The 17,569-nt window shown below is 35.4% G+C and overlaps 1 protein-coding gene across 12 annotated transcripts; it reads left to right on the plus strand.

The window, feature by feature from the left end:
• Positions 1–5,220: 5,220 nt before the first annotated feature.
• Positions 5,221–17,569, plus strand: LOC132032979 (WRKY transcription factor 44-like). 12 transcript variants are annotated; one of them, XM_059422812.1, is made up of 7 exons: positions 7,705–7,874; positions 13,684–13,740; positions 14,350–15,215; positions 15,643–15,817; positions 15,909–16,067; positions 16,549–16,790; positions 16,830–17,569. In XM_059422812.1, exons 3-7 carry the CDS (start codon positions 14,354–14,356, stop codon positions 17,309–17,311), a joined length of 1,920 nt encoding a protein of 639 aa, XP_059278795.1. In that variant the 5' UTR covers positions 7,705–7,874; positions 13,684–13,740; positions 14,350–14,353; the 3' UTR covers positions 17,312–17,569. The 12 variants fall into 12 exon arrangements, with proteins under 12 accessions (XP_059278794.1, XP_059278795.1, XP_059278787.1 ...); XM_059422804.1 differs by adding an exon at positions 9,518–9,632 and having other exon boundaries at positions 7,706–7,874; positions 16,549–17,569; XM_059422809.1 differs by adding an exon at positions 9,518–9,632 and having other exon boundaries at positions 7,706–7,874; positions 13,684–13,735; positions 16,549–17,569.

Below are 17,569 nucleotides of genomic sequence, written 5' to 3' on the forward strand. Positions count from 1 at the left end.
TCAATATCACTCTTCATCCTCCATGATGGTCGTTGACAATGATGATTGAAGTATCCACTATAGAAGAATAACTTTCAAGTTTGACTAAGGCAGTTGAAGGCTTGGCAAAGCATGTGCAAGAACAGGATGCTAAGCTTTCCAAGCTGACAAATAAGATGGAAAGTATGGCTGAGAGAGAATTGAGTCAAACACCTATAAAGCTTCTTGAAATTCAAGAGAAAAGAGAGTATTCCATAAAGCAAACAAAAACGATTAAAGAGATCCAACCTTCGGCTAAAGGTTTGATTCTTGTTGACCAATTGAAGAATTTCATCATGGGGGCCATCAGTGATAAATTTGAGTCCTCATCCAAATCACCTCTTACAAATGTAAAGCCCTATACACGAAGGATTGATAACTTGAAGATGCATGCTGGCTATCAACCTTCTAAGTTGCAACAATTTGATGGTAAAGGAAATCCCAAACAATATATAGCGCACTTCGTCGCGACTTGCAATAATCTTTGGACTTATGGTGATTATCTCATCAAGCAGTTCGTTCGATATCTCAAAGAAAATGCTTTTGATTGGTACACTGATCTTGAACCTGGTTCTATAGATAGTTGGGAGCGGCTGGAGCAAGAATTCCTCAATCGTTTTTATAGCACAAGACGTATCGTTAGTATGATTGAACTTACAAGAGCCTGTCAACATGAAGGTGAGCCAGTTATTGACTTCATCAATTGCTGGAGGAGCTTGACCCTCAACTGCTAAGATCGCCTTAGTGAAATTTCTAGCATTGAAATGTGCATTCAAGGCATGAATTGGGGTCTTCGCTACATCTTGCAAGGAATAAAGCCCAATATATTTGAAGAGTTAGCGACCCGTGCACATGATATGGAATTGAGCATGGCTACAAGTGGAGATCAATGGTTGCCAATCTTTGAGCCTCGCAAAGATGAAGATATAGAACAACCCCATAGTGGGGGCAAGTATGAATCTGAAGATGAAACTGAAGAGTCTTTGTATGTTACAATTCTCTCATCGCACGAGCCTAAACTGCAAGTTGCAGTGCTCCTCATCGCACGAGCTTAAACTACAAAGTACCATACTCCTCGAGGCACGTGCCTAAACTACAAGTTACAATGCTCCTCGACACACGAGCCTAAACTGCAAGTTACAATACTTCTCATCGCATGAGCCTAAACTGAACTTGCAATGCTTCTCATCGAACGAGCCTAAAATGCAAGTTACAATGCTCCTCGACGTACAAGCCTAATCTGCAAGTTATAATGCTTCTTAATGCACGAGCTGAAACTGCATGTCACGAAGCTCTTCAAATTTGAGCTAAATCTTCAAGTGACGAAGCTTATCAAACTACGAGTCAAATCTTGAAATCGCGAATCTGCTCAATTCGAGCTAAATCTCAAGTGGCAAAGCTCCTCAAATTCGAGCTAAATCTTGAAATCGAGAAGCTCCTCAAATTTGAATTAAATCTCAAGTCGCAAAGCTCCTCAAGTTTGAGCTAAATCTTTAAGTCACGAAGCTCATCAAATTAGGAACCAAATTTTCAAATCATGAAGCTTATCAAATTCGCGCTAATCTTGAAATTGCGAAGCTCCTTAAATTTGAGCTAAATCTTCAAGTTGCAAAGCTCTACAAGTCGAGCTAAATCTTCAAGTTAAAACGCTCCATGATGTACTAGTATAAACTTCATGTTACTCCTAGCCCACAAGGGTATAAACTGTGCACGGCCCAAAAAAAATAAATATTCGCTAGGTTGAAAATATCGCAAGAGGCAGTCTTCACAAAGGTACGTAAACACTTAGAGTTTAATTCTAAGTTCAGTCTCATAAGTTTAAAAACATGCGTCACTCCAAGTGTTGTTATGATGGAATGAAATTCACGACCAAACACATACAGATCATATATACAAGCATCCTTTTGTTGAAATTAGGACCTTCACTAGACACTGACGGTTCAATGGGGGTGAATCTCCATAGCAAATGGGTTTCTCCAATGGGATGATTGTAATCTCTTAGCAAGTGTTCAAATAAGCAAGTTGAATTCTGCAAATCCGTCGATTTTCAATTTGAAGGCCTCAAATCCACCGGGTGTGCAAGTTGAAGTCCAAAGCCACTGCATCTGCAAGTTGAAGTCTTCAAATCTATCACGGTTCAAGTTGAAGTTTTAAATCCACCATGTCTGTAAGTTGAAGTCTTCAAATCTGTCAGTCTTCAAGTTGAAGTTTTAAATCCATCATATCTGCAAGTTGAAGTCTTAAAATACAACAAGTCTTCAAGTTGAAGTTTCAAATCCACCATCTCTGCAAGTTGAAGTCTTAAAATACAACAAGTCTTCAAGTTGAAGTTTTAAATCCATCATGTCTACAAGTTGAAGTCTTAAAATACAACAAGTCTTCAAGCTGAACTTTCAAATCCACCATCTTTGCAAGTTGAAGTCTTAAAATACAACGAGTCTTCAAGTTGAAATTTCAAAACCACCATGTTTGCAAGTTGAAGTCTTCAAATTCGTTGAGTCTTCAAGTTGGAATCTCAAATCCAGCACGTGACAAGTTGAAGCCTTCAAAGATTGCCAAGTACAATCTTTAAGCTGAGGATCTCTAAATTTCCATGCCTTAAGATATGGATATTTGGCATCGTGGATTTACCCTTTGATGTTCCGTTGATATGGATATTTGATGTCGTGAATTTGTCCTTTGATGTCCCATCGATATGAAAATTTGGCGACATGAATTTATCCTTTGTTATTCCGTTGATAAGAGTACTCCGTCGATAAACACATTCTCTCAATATAAAAGTTCCAGCAATATGAACATTCCATCATAAGGACATTCCATCGATAAGGACACCTCGTCAAAGTGGGTATTCCGTTGATAAGGACACTCCATCAATAAGGACATTCTGTTTATAAAGGCATTCCATCAATATGAACATTCCGTCGATAATGGATATTACATGGATATGAACATTCCATTGTTGTGGTTAAAGAACGGATCCTTTTGATCTATAAAAAAAAAAAAAAAAAAAAAAAAGATGAAATAATATAACAAGAAAAAGCAAAGCAGAGAAAAAAAAAATATTACCTTGCTCTTTGAAAATTGGGCTCCAAGTGTTTTCTTGAAGAGTTTACAAACCAATGCTATAAGAATGAAAAATTATGCAGCTATTTATAAATGCTAAGAGGCGGCGGTGGATGTTCCGTCTCCTAGGTGGATTGCACTTCCTTTCCTACTATGAGTCTAAGAGGAATAATACATGACTTTATCCACCTCTTTCTGTAATCTAATTGGTCACTGCTAGCCCTAAGTTTCGGTGTTGCTAAAGGCCTGGCAACGTGAATCTTCCAAGATAGACAAAATAATTGGACATTAGCTCATACCTATTGATAGCTCACTTACAAGAATCATATTTTACTCCAATTATTTTAAGTACATGGTGCACTCTAAGTTATGTATGGGGCAACTATCCTTCTGTTATACTTCAAGCCTAGTCTCTAAATTTGACAAGTCAATTTCGACAAGCCTTGGGGGGGGGGGGGGGGCATTTTTAGGGTAAAAATTTTATTAAATTCAAATCCGTGAAATAATTTGGATTATATTAAATTCAAGATATATTGGTGGCTAATATAATTGAATTAATAAGTCCAACAACTATGGATTTAATTTTAAGAAGGTCCAAATGCATTGGGCTAGCCTATTTTAATTGGGTTACAAATGATGATCCCACTTTGTTAAGCCCAAAATGTCATCTTATCCAGGGAGGCCCAAATTGGCGCCACGTGTCAAATGACGTGGCACGCCAAGTCAAACGAAGGAGCAAATTGGATCATGCCACGTGTCAAAATGATGCAGCATGCCTAGTGTACAAATGACATGTTCCGGCCAATCAAATGTGGCCATGTCACTTTATTCTGATTGATCAGCAAGGGTTTGTCCTTATCACAACTCTTCCATCCTACAATTACAAATAGGGGTTTCATAATTCAGAGGAGGGACCAGAATTCAAAATAAGAAGCCAGAAGGAGCTCGTGGATCAAACGCTATAAGTTTTCTAGAAGCATTCAAGCACTCCTCTACAAGTTTCAATTACCCGAAGATCAAGAATGAAGGCAAATCAAATTGCAAGGCATTCAAGATCAACGTCAACGAAGGCAAATTAAATACCAAGGCATTCAAGATCAAATTCACCTATTCGTCTGAGAATTATTGTTCGTGGTGGTCATCAAAGTGTTTGTGATGAATCAATTCAAGTCAAAATCAAATCCATATTCAAGATCAAGCTTGTGCCCTTGAATTCAAATACAAGTTCAAGATCAAGACTACGAAATTCAAGATCAAGTTCAAAGGCCATCGAATTCAAGTACAAGTCAAAATCAAATCCATCAAATTCAAGATTAAGCTCAAAAGCCCTTGAATTTATATTTGTAAAGAAGAATAAGAGGAATCATAGAGATTGTAGCACTCATATTTGAAATCAAATAATACGATTGTTGCGATATTTTCCTGTCTTGATTATTATTTCCTCAACTTGAATTTTATTGTCTACACCAATTAAATAGATTCACATGCAACAAAAATGGAGGGTCCATAACCATTTGGCCGTAAGTTATTCCATCTGACGCAATTTATGTGGCATAGTTCAAAATTTGAGGGTCAGATAATTTAATTTTGACCGTGAATTTGGTCATAAAATTTTACTTTTTTTTAATATTTGAAAACCAAGTAAAAAGTGCTATAAGTCATAATAATTAACAATTCAAAATATTTAAAAGACATATGAAAAAATTACGGTCTAAGAAAAACTTATTTGAATATTGAAATCTAAAGAATGCCACATAAATTAGGACGAAGAGAGTATCTTATTGTTTCATATGATGTAGTTCAATATTTATTTTGACCATCATTATTCTCATGAAATAATGTAAAACTTGTTTGTGAGGAATATCCAATTTTAATTTTAAATGAAATTCATGAGTCTTGTATAATAAATACTAATAATAAATAGTGTAAAAAAAAGAAGAAGTCAAAAGAAAACAGTAGAAAGGAAGAAGTCAAAAAACAAAAAAAAAAAGCTTGACTGTAATATCTTCCAATCAAACACCAACACGTGTGCATTGAACAGAACTGACACCCATTAAGGAAATACTAGTACAGTAATTAGCATTCTTGATTACTCTTTACTTTTGTATAGTAATTTTGTGAGCTGTAATTTTTTTTTGCTATAGTATTTTTGTTGAGCTATGTATGTAGTACTTGGTCCAAGTCGATAAGCAGCTAATTTCTTTGATTCAATCTACCACTTTGAGTTTTTCTATAGTATATATTTTAAAGACCAAAAAAAAAAACCCAGGTGAAAATTGAGACAAAATAAAGCAAGGAAAAAAGGTATTTTGTGAATTTGGAGTATTTTACAGTTTGGTTTTCAGTTCTTTAGTTTCTTTTTCATTTGTTCCAAATTTATGCGGCACATTTTCCTTTTTAGTTTATCCAAAAAAAAATATTACCTTAACTTAGCTTTAAAATTCTTCTAAAATGATCTACGGTGACACAAATGTGTGAGATTTGTTTTAGACCATAAATTTTAAAAAATATTCCTTAGTAATTATGTGAGTTGTGTATGTAGTACTTGGTCCAAGTCAATCAACCCCTTTGAGTTTCTCTGTTGTTTGATAAAGACCCTAAAAATCCCAGGTGAAATTTGGGGCAAAATAAAGCAACCCCTTTGAGTTTCTCTGTTGTTTGATAAAGACCCTAAAAATCCCAGGTGAAATTTGGGGCAAAATAAAGCAAGGAAGAAGAACAAGGTACAATATTATCTTTTGTGAATTTGGAGTTTTTTGTGATACTGTTTGTGGGTTTGTAATGTTTTATTGAGTGTTATAGAATTTTGTTACATTTTAGAGCTTACTATCTTGTAAATTTGGAGTCTTGAATTGATGGGGTTCTTTTTTGTTACATTGTAGAGCTTATTATCTTGTAAATTTGGAGTCTTGAATTGATGGGGTTCCAAAAATCTCTTTGTAATTATAATCTCCCATCCTAAGTGTTGAAAATAGAAAACAAGAAAGAGGGATAAGAAATTACACAGTGTCAAACACTCGTTTGTATTTTTCAGCCCAAAAAACCTAGAAATCAACTGAGTTAAAATTTAAGTTAAGCAGAATTTGAATTGAGCACAAAGAGATACATTATATTGCAAATTAAAGCAGAACATCAACAACGAAGACCGAAGAGGGAAGAAAGCTTATCACAACAACGCAGAAGACATATGTATATATAGATATTGAAATTATTATAGCACCCTCAGTTTGCAATGTAATTCCCCTATGCATACATGTCGAAACTCAAGCCTTTTCTCTAAATATAAATTTTAAAAAAATATAAATATATATAATGATATAATATAAAATAAAATTCTTTTGTCAAATTAATTCCTAATTACCATTTAACTTTTCCCCTTACTATAAACTAATATTTCCTATGATTCATTTTATGTGACCCTCATTCTTTTTTAGTCTACTTAAACAAAGTATATATTTTTATATTTAAAAATAATTTAATTTTAAATTTCTCATTTTTTTCCTTAATATCATTTTATTGGCACAAAAATGTCATGATCAATTTAAGTTTACAGTTCTAAATTTTTTGTCTTTCTTCCTTTTCGAAACGTCATGTCCAATTAAATAGGATCACATACAACAAAAATGGAGGGCCCATAACCATTTGGCCATAAGTTATTACCTCTGTCCCAATTTATGTGGCATAGTTCAAAATTTGAGGGTCAAATAATTTAATTTTGATCGTGAATTTGGTCATAAAATTTTACGTTTTTTTTAACATATTTGAAAACCACGTAAAAAGTGCTATAAGTCATAATAATTAATAATTCAAAATATTTAAAAAAATTATGAAAAATTACGATCAAAGAAAAATTTATTTAAATATTAAAATCTGAAAAATGCCACATAAATTAGGACGGAGGAAGTATCTCATTGTTTCACATGATGTAGTTCAATATTTATTTTGACCATCATTATTCTTATGAAATAATGTAAAACTTGTTTGTGAGGAATATCCAATTTTAATTTTAAATGAAATTCATCAGTCTTGAACCAAATATTACAATGGAGTATAATAATACTAATAATAAATAGTGTAAAAAAAGAAGAAGTCAAAAGGAAACAGTAGGAAGGAAAAAGTCAAAAACAAAAAAAACTGGACTATAACCTCTTCCAATCAAACTCCAACACGTGTGCATTGAACAGAACTGACACCCATTAAGGAAATACTAGTACTGTAATTAACATTCTTGATTACTCTTTACTTTTATATAGTAATTTTGTGAGCTGTAATTTTTTTGCTATAGTATTTTTGTTGAGCTATTCATGTAGTATACTTGGTCCAAGTCAATAAGCAGCTAATTTCTTTGATTCAATCTACCACTTTGCGTTTTTCTATAGTATATATTTTAAAGACCAAAAAAAAACCCCAGGTGAAAATTGAGGCAAAATAAAGCAAGGAAAAAAAGGTATGTTGTGAATTTGGAGTATTTTACAGTTTGGTTTTCAGCTCTTTAGTTTCTTTTTCATTTGTCCCAAATTTATGCGGCACATTTTTTTTTTTTAGTTTGTTCAAAAAGAATGTTCACTTAACTTAGCTTTAAAATTATTCTGAAATGATTTATGACGACATAAATGTGTGAGATTTATTTTATACCATAAATTTCAAAAAATATTCCTTAGTAATTATGTGAGTTGTGTATGTAGTACTTGGTCCAAGTCAATCAACCCCTTTGAGTTTCTCTGTTGTTTGATAAAGACCCTAAAAATCCCAGGTGAAAATTGGGGCAAAATAAAGCAAGGAAGAAGAACAAGGTACAATATTATCTTTTGTGAATTTGGAGTTTTTTTTTTGTGATGCTGAATTTTGTTTTCTGGCTTACTATCTTGTAAATTTGTTTTATGGGGTTCTTTTTTGAGTGTTATAGAATTTTGTTACATTGTAGAGCTTATTATCTTGTAAATTTGGAGTCTTGAATTGATGGGGTTCTTTTTTGTTACATTGTAGAGCTTATTATCTTGTAAATTTGGAGTCTTGAGTTGATGGGGTTCTTTTTTGATGGGCTTATTATCTTGTAAATTTGTTAGTTGATGGGGTTCTTTTTTGTTACATTGTAGAGCTTATTATCTTGTAAATTTGGAGTCTTGAATTGATGGGGTTCTTTTTTGTTCAGTTTGACTTTTTTTTTTTTTGTGCTACTGTGTCTGGGTTTTTATTGTTTTTTTGAGTGTTATAGAATTTTGTTACATTTTAGAGATTACTATCTACCAAGAAAAAAAATGAGCCAAAAAAAAAAGAGAGAGAGAGAGCTTATTATCTTGTGAATTTGGAGTTTTGGCCAGTTTGACTTTCAGTTCTTTCATTTCTTATGTGTTGCTGTTTGTGGGTTTTTAGTGTTTTATTGAGTGTTATAGAATTTTGTTACATTCTAGAGCTTATTATGTTGTCAATTTTGGAGTCTTGAATGGATGGGGTTTGTTTTTGTCCAGTTTGACTTTCAATTCTTTAGTTCTTTTGTGCTGCTACTGTTTCTGGGTTTTTCGAGTGTTGTAGAATTTCGTTACACCCTATGGCTTATTTTCTTGTGAATTTGGGGTTTTTGAATTGATGGGGTTTTTCTTTTTTTATTTAGTTTGACTTGATATTCTTTCGTTTTTTTTTTTGAGATATGTTTCTCGATTGTTTAGAATTTCGTTACATTAGAGGGCTTATGCTGATTAAAGACTTGTGCTTTTAAGTACTTCATGTTGCTCTTTGCCTGTATTATATGCTATGTTTATCATGCTGATTTTTTATGTTTATCATGCTGATTTTTTCTCCTTTCTGTTTGACTTTTTTCACCCTTTGAAGGGTTGGTAAGAGACTAGGGCAGTTAGGTGGCATAGTGTTTTTGTTGGGCAAAACAATTTTTCTTCATCAACATATGTTGTCATGTCATTTCTAAATAGGAATTCCGTCAAGTGGCTCAAGATTTGCTTTAGAATTCATGTCGCTTCGCATGATCGTGAAAATTGATAAATTTGCTGCATTTATGGTGCCCTTGATTTTTAAGTCCTTCCTTGTCATTTCCAAAAGGAACAACCTAGAGTTTAGTTACTTTTCAGTGACACCGATCCCATCTTTCTATTCGTTGAGATTCTTGATCACTCATACTTCTGTATAGTAGTGCTCCCTCTGTCCCAATTTATGGGAAGATATTTGACTGGGCACGGGGTTTAAGAATGAGAGGAAGACTTTTGAAACTTATGCTCCAAAATAAGCTATAGATATTTGTTTAGCTATACACCATTGCATTAAGGGTAAAATGAGAAGTTTAAAGTTACATTGTTATTACTATAATTCTTTTTGGGACTGACTAAGAAAGAAAGAGTCACATAAATTGGGACGGAGGGAGTAGTATTTTGTGAGCTATGTATGTAGTACTTTGTCCAAGTCAATGAACAGCTCCTTCCTCCAGGTTTTGACGTTCTCTTTGATTCAGTCAACCCCTCTGAGTCTCTCTCTGTTGCCTGATACTAAAGACCCAAAAACGCCAGGAGAATATTGGGGCAAAATATAGCAGGAAGAAGAAGGTACGAATTATCTAGTGAAATTTGGGATTTCGAATTGATTTTTTTTTTTTTTTTGGGTTCAGTTTGCGTTTCGATTCTTTTGTATCTTTTGTGATATTTTTCTGGGTTTCTGTTGTTTTCTCGAGAGTGGCAGAACTTCGTTATGTTCTAGGTCTTATGCTGATTAAGGACTTGTGCTGTATTAAGTACTTCATGTTGCTATCAGTCCTTAAGATTTGCTATGTTTATGGTGCTGATTTTACTCCTTTCTGTTTGATTTTGCACCCTTTGAATGGTTGGTAAGACTAGGACAGGTAGGTGTTGAGCTTAAGGTAAAAGTCGGGAAAACCCAATTTTTCTTCATAAACATATGTAGCCATTGCTAAATAGGAATTCTGGCAAGTGTCCAATGATTTGCTTCAGAACTTAAGTTGCCGACTTGCTTCACATGATCATGAAAATTGATTGGTTTGCTGCTTTTATGGAGCCATATGGGAGAATTCCTAGATTTCTATGTCCTTTTTCTCATCACTTCTAAAAGTAAAAACCTAGAGTTTGGTTAACGCTTCAATGACACCAATCCCGCTTCTGACATGTCATGCCATAGAATAGCACAGTTTTTCATGGTTATAGCTTTTGAAAGAGTCGGTGTGTCAACCGGAGGCGGAGGCAAAATTTGACGTTTATGGGTTCTGAACTTGTCGTCGAACTCATAGCTCATTTTAGTTATTGGGTTTGCAATTATATATTTATACATATTTAATGAACTTCCTAATATAAATTAGGATCTAAGCAATGGCTAGTGAGTTCGTCCGAACCCGTAGGTAATACTGTAGCTCCGCCGCTGGGGTAAACTATCTAGCACTGTTAGGAGACCTACTTATATCAACGTGCCTTTCATTGTGAAGTTCCTACTGCAATCAGACAGCAACTTAGATGGCATAGCCACCCCAATTGATCCGTTTTCTTTTCTTTTCTCTCTTTGGCACCTCCTCTTGACTCCACTTATTAAGTGGAAAACCACGATGTGGGTAATGTCAGAAGACGACTGTAGGCATCTCATGTTCAGATGCCTAGTTGGCTTGTCAGTTCTTCAAGCTTTCTCTTCGATTTTTCATATTCTTGTTCCTGGGAGTAGAAGTGGTTTGTTTCGTCTTTATGCACCAAGAAGAGAGACAAGTTCGGATAATCTTCCAAAAAAAAAAAAAAACTGCTTGGTACAACGATGAAGAAATGTTCAAGTAATTACTTAAATTGTTAGTCTAGACAGCAGTATCACCGGAAAGCAGTGGTAAATTATTATTCACTGTTCCTTTTTTCTACAAATAAATCTAGCTAATATCTAATGCAAAAATTGCTTCAGACTTGTGAAAAGAGAGCAAGAAAGAAACTACATATTTTGCATGACATGTTAACTATTTTTCCAATTATATCCTTCCTTTCTAGGTGAACAAGTGTGTAGAGACAGGAAAATTTAGATCCTTGTCAAAAAGGAAGGAAAATTTAGGACATTGTTTGCAGTTTTCTTGGTTGCAATGACTAAAGAAAGACAACTATTCATTATGAATCATATAAATGCCGTCCTCCTTATCAGAAAGGTTGAGAAATATGCTACTTTCTGTGTGTATATCCTCCTTGTTTGGAGATGCCTATCCTTGTTGTCCGTGGGGCTTTAGTTTAGTGGTCAGAGCACAACTCGTGATGTGTGGATTAGGTGCACTTTAGGGGTTCGAACCCTGCCGTAGGGAAAAGCCTGGAATTTAAGTGGAGAATGGTAGAGGATAGGAGCCATTATCCACCGAGGTCCGAACCGTGCACCACTAATCCTTAGAGATTTCTAGGTTATTGAAAGAAAAAACAGAGATGCCCATCCTTGTTAATTCTGTGAGAAACAATAATGGGAAAAGGCTTAAAAAACCCCTCGAACTTGTCTCGAATTTGCAGTTACACACTTATACAAACTATTATGAACAACGACTTCCTTTCTAGGTGAAATTCCACAATGGAGCCGGGGAGGGTAAAAGGACCTTAATCTAGATCCTTGTCAAAAAGCATGACAAAAAAATAAGAACAAGCATTAGCAATATGAAAAAAAAAAAAAAGAAAAAAAAGAAGCAATATGAAAATGAAAAATAACGAAAGTGAGAAAATCATGATAAAGCAATCTGGAAAGAAAGAAGCTGTAGCTACCACAGATAAATACGATAATCGAAGTACAAAAACCAACAGATAGTAGCAAAAATTAAAGGACAATAAACGATAGAGCAAAACTACGACTATATATGATAGCGGGACTACATACTAGCCTTCTATCCTAAAGTCCTCATCCTCTCTAAGATCGTCACAACGGTTGTCTAAGAAATATGCTACTTTCTGTGTGTATATCCTCCCTTGTTTGGAGATGCCTATCTCTTGTCCCTGGGGCTTTAGTTTACGTGAGAGTTCTTGGCGGCCAAAGCACAAGTCGGTCTTTATAGAACTTGCTTTTAAGTTTTGGGTGGTGTACAAAGCGAGCCTCCATTCCATCCACGCTGCACCACTGCGATGTATGACATCATCGTCAATATCCCTATTTTCATATATAATGGACCAAAGATACTTGAAACTTCCTTTCTTTTGGATGGCCTGGGTACCAAGCCTCACTTCCACGTCAGCCTCATGTGGTATGTCACTGAACCTGCACTTCAAGTACTTTGTCTTGGTCCTACTCAACTTGAACCCTTTAGACTCCTGCGTTTGTCTCCAACCCCCCAGCTTAGCGCTAACTCCACTGCGAGTCTCGTCAATCAAAACTATGTCATCTGCGAACAACATACACCACGACATCTCACCTTGAATTTGTCATGTTAGTCCATCCATCACCCTGAATTATTATGAAATGAAATAAATATCACCGCATATGCTGACGTAAGCGTTGCATAAATAACCAAATGAGAACTTGACAGTGTTTTACACACGCTTTCACCTATATTTTAGCATTAATTTTTTTTTTACCTTTTTCACTTTCATTTGCCACGTGTAATTGTCATTAGCTTTCACTGGTCTTTTATATTTGACCAGAAAAGCACTCCAACATAAAGAGATAACTATGTATTTATTTTCAGGTCAACTTTCACATGAGTTATTAAAGTTCTTGTTGGAAAACTCGACTTCCGATTGTCAATATCTTGAAGTTCTCATCTGAAAGCTCCATATCTGACTGCCAATTTTTTCATTCATTTTTTCTTCACTGGTATTTACCATGTTTCCTCCATTTTTTTCTGCAATCAGAAAGATAACTTCTTCCCCAATTACCCCAACACCTCTAATTTAATTGAAGGCCATCAGGAGAGAGCTGCTCATTTCAGAGCTCAAGTTTATTTTCCATTTGGTAATAACCGCTGATACATAATAGCCTCAATCGTTATCATTTGTGTAAAAGTCAAAGTTACAAAACCCTCTCCCTGTAGAAAGAGATCACATAACTTCCAAGTAAATCAGAAACTTGGAAGGGGTAGTTGAAATCACATTTCACAATAGTTCAAGGGGTTAATAGGACCCTCGCAAAGTGTAAGTCTGTAACTGGAGATTCGGGACAAGTATGAGGGTGTTTTTATGACTTTTCCCAACAATAGTTACTGCAAAATGCTAATCCCCTTATGAGTTGCAAAATTGTTTTGGTCTTTTTGAAGCATGACAGTAGTGGTTCTAAAGGCTAAATTTATTATTCTTGTTTGCTAGTTATCGAAAATCCTGATTTAGTGAATAAAATAATAATTATTTTTTTGACAGTTTAGAATATTTGTCATCTAAACAAGGCTTGTAGTGGAAAGGCGATTTCAATAATATTTATATCTCCCTTTAAAAGAATCTTGATATATTGCTATCCCGACAGTACCAGTTTCTCAAAAAACAGATATATTGCTATCCCGTCATCTTTGTCAAAAATATTTCTATTTCATCATGTTAAACGCTTCAAATTATTCCCTTATCTATAACTTTTACTCCTCTATTCCAATTTAATTATTCAGCTAATAAATGGTTTACCTTTCCAGTTCCACCGCATTGATCTTATAACTTTTTTCCTGTAAAGGTTTTGGTGGATGAGGGCTCTCACTTGGAAGATTCATTGTCTTTGCGCTTAAGTAAGGTATTTTCTCCAGTAATGAGAAATTAACCTGAAGAAAAGTCCAAATAATGAAATATGTGTAGTTTGGAAATTGCTATTATTTTCCATGTTATTATTATTTTATTTTATTTTTGTCTTAAACTTTTTGCCAATGTGCCATTTCGTTGGGCAACAGTTTCCCTAGCTATCTTACAGTGACAGAGTCGCACAATTGACTGTGTAAAACATGTTGCAACCAGTTTTCTGTCACAGATGGCACCATAGGCATTTAGTGACTACATAGATATCTTATACAAAAAAGTTGGGGTTTTTATTTGTCTGAAACAATGTAAACCTGAATATTTAGAATATTCAGTTATATATATCAGTCAGCGACTGTCAACAGAATGTTTCCTTTCCCATAAACTGCTATGTTCTTCTGTTCTTAGGTCCGTGGAACTATTTATTCTACATGTTCAAATAGATCCAAATTCAACAACTATTGAACTATTAGATCACAACATCTATATTCCTGCTAATTACTTTTTTGAAAATGCACAGCACGATAACTGGAATATGATCTTGTAAGCCCATATACTTGTACTTCTTTCCCCTGCAAAAAGTCTGTATAATTTGGTACTCTTTATACAGGATAATGGGTACCCCTAGAGACCAAGCAACAGATGAAGTGTTCCCCGAGAATTTAGAGCAGAAGACGGACCCTGACCCTGCAACCAGGAAACCAGAGTTAAACGAGAAAAGGAGCTTTGAACCATTTTCAGCTGATGTTGTTTCTGGTGAGCTGCAGAAGAGACTGAGTCCTGATGCTGATGCACAAGCATCAAAAAATAATCAAGAGGAAAGTAAACATCCTTCAACATGCCAAGAAGTGTCAAGTAAAGTCCAGCTTAGTCAAAGTAATAAAAGGATTAAGAGTGAGGCTGATGCATCTGGATCTGGTCAACTTTCTAGTTTACCAAAGGACTCGGATGCAAAATCATGTGGATCAGAATCTGGTGTAGAAGAGAAAGTGGTTCCCCTATTATCTGGTAAGGCTTCAGATTCTTCTGGTCAAATGCAAAGTCCGAACACGGAAGTTTCTGCATCAGAATCTGATCAACAACGAGTGACTTATCCCATAAAGCATGAGAAAGCTTTGGATAAGTTGCAACCAAGGCGGAACCCTGACACTAGTGTCCACGGGATGACATCTGATCAAGCAATGACTCTCTTCAAGGTACCTGAAAAACCATCGGAAGATGGATATAACTGGAGAAAGTATGGTCAGAAGCTTGTCAGAGGAAATGAGTTTACTCGGAGTTATTACAAGTGCACATATCCTAATTGTCTAGCAAAAAAACAAGTGGAGAGATCACATGACGGGCATATTACAGATATCCACTATGTCGGGAAACATGAACATCCCGAAACTCTAAGTGGTCCCCAGACCTCCCCGGAGCTGGTTCTCCCTTTGCAAATGAGACGACCAGACGTTCCAATTATCACTACATTAGAAGGTACCCAAGATTGCTGAGTGAATTATGAATTTCTTTGACCTATAGCCTGTTTGGCCAAGATTCTGGGAAGCCAAAAGTACTTCTTTTCTTTCAAAAACTTCTTATTTTAGAAAGTTAAGGAAACGGCCAAGCTTTTGTAGAAAACATAAATGCTTTGAGCAGTAGCATAAGGTGTTTTTCAGAAGCTAAAAAAAGTAGTTTTTCCCAAAAGCACTTTTGGAACATTAGTCAGGCACAAAGTACTATTCTAATATTGGCAAAAGTGCTTTTCAAATTGATTCGCCAAACACAAGCTGCTACTCTCGAAAAGTACTTTCTTGAAACACACTTCTGACAAAAAACACTTTTCAAAATATAGCAAATTCTGGAAGCTTGGCCAAACAGGCTACTAGATTCTTTACTAATTTTATATAGTGATATTTATCAGCTGAAAGCAAGAAATCTACTGCGCCCCGAGAAACATGTGAACCTAGTAAACTATCAGAGGCTCTGCTTGCGTTGGACACTGTATCAGCTTGTGGTGGTGTGAAGGTTACTCCTTTGAAGCCACATAAAATAGAAAATGAGGTTGATAAAAATGATAGTCCAGACTCAAAAAGACGGTATGTTGAAGCGCAAGCTGTGTTTGTCTTTGGTGTTTTCAGGTTTAGATACTCTCTTAAAATTAATAGTTGTGTAATTGTTTTGCAACAGAAAAAAGGATATAGTAGCTATGGATGTTACTCCACCTGTTAAGTCCCATAGTGAACCACGACACATTGTTCAGACCGTGAGCGAAGTAGATATAGTCAACGATGGTCAGCGCTGGCGCAAGTATGGGCAAAAATTTGTAAAAGGCAATCCAAATCCGAGGTGCATATAAATATTACTTTAAAGCATATATTCACAAATTTGGTATGCTCGTGCCTGGTGATTTTTTTTATCAACACTTTTGGATATCAGGTTTTATCATTCCTCCTTATCTTAATTTCATCCTCAGGATATTTTTCTGCAGTGCTGTTACATATTAATCTCATGATACATATAATGTTATCACTGATAGTAGAATTTGGAAACTAGACTCTCTGTGGAAAAAGATCTTTCTTTTTGGTTCACTTCCATTTTTCTTCTGCAATTATTGATAATCTGGAAAGATGGATTTACAATAAAGTAAATCCCCATGAGTTTTCCACTTTATATGTTGCTCTGATAACTTGTTTCTTATTTTTGGTAACATAAGAAAATCTGTCAGCTTTTCTCATTCCATTTCAGTCCAACCCCACCCCACAAAACCCTCCCGTTCTATCTGAAGTGCTTTTTCTTTCTCTAATGCCAACTTCTCTTCTATCTATAGGAGTTATTATAGATGCTCAATTGCTGGTTGCCCTGTCAAGAAGCATGTGGAGAGGGCATCCCATGATCCAAAATTGGTCATTACAACATACGAAGGGCAGCATGTCCATAATTTCCTTATTTCTAGGGCTATCAGCCAAATATCAGTAGTGCCTGATGCCAGTACAACAGGAGTCGTACGTGCAGATTCCAGAATTGAATCTGGTAAAAACAAACATGTCAGAGAGTCCAGAACTGAATTGGGTGAAAACAAACATGTCATAGAGTCCAGAGTTGAATCAGGTGAAAACAAACACGTTGGAGAGGCCAAAATGAAATCGGGTGAAAACAAACATGTCGGAGAGTCCAGAATTGAATCCGGTGAAAACAAACATGTCGGAGAGTCCAAAATGAAATCGGGTGAAAACAAACATGTCGGAGAGTCCAGAATTGAATCGGGTGAAAACAAACAAGTCGGAGAGTCCAGAACTGAATCGGGTGAAACCAAACATGTCGGAGAGTCCAAATCTGAGTCGGGTGAAAACAAACATGTCAGAGAGCCCAAACTTGAATCAGGTGAAAACAAACACGTCAGAGAGTCCAGAATTGAATCAGGTGAAAACAAACATGTTGGAGAGACCACATCTGAATCGAGTGAAAATAAACATGTCGGAGAGTCCAAATCTGAAGCAGGTGAAAACAACCATGTTGGAGCATCCGTATCTAAATCGGGTGAAAATAAACATGTCAGCCTTGACATGGCTGTTCATATTGGTGCAAATTGAGTGTTAGTCGTTGATGCAGAGCGATCAACTTATCCAAAGGTAGAGTTCCTACAGCACCATTCCTCTAATCTTACGATTTTGTTCAATTGTTCTCTTCCTGTAAGGGGAGAAGAGAAGGTTACATTTCTATAGGTAAACTTTTTAGCTTGTTATTGGCGATGGGGGTGTGTTATCGTGTATTCACTGTATAAATTATGTTTCGTAGCAAACAGGAAAGTGAATGTAGGGTTTATCATAAATAATCAATTATTGACAGTT

Source organism: Lycium ferocissimum, chromosome 10, assembly GCF_029784015.1.
Source record: "Lycium ferocissimum isolate CSIRO_LF1 chromosome 10, AGI_CSIRO_Lferr_CH_V1, whole genome shotgun sequence".
Classification (NCBI taxonomy): Eukaryota; Viridiplantae; Streptophyta; class Magnoliopsida; order Solanales; family Solanaceae; genus Lycium; species Lycium ferocissimum.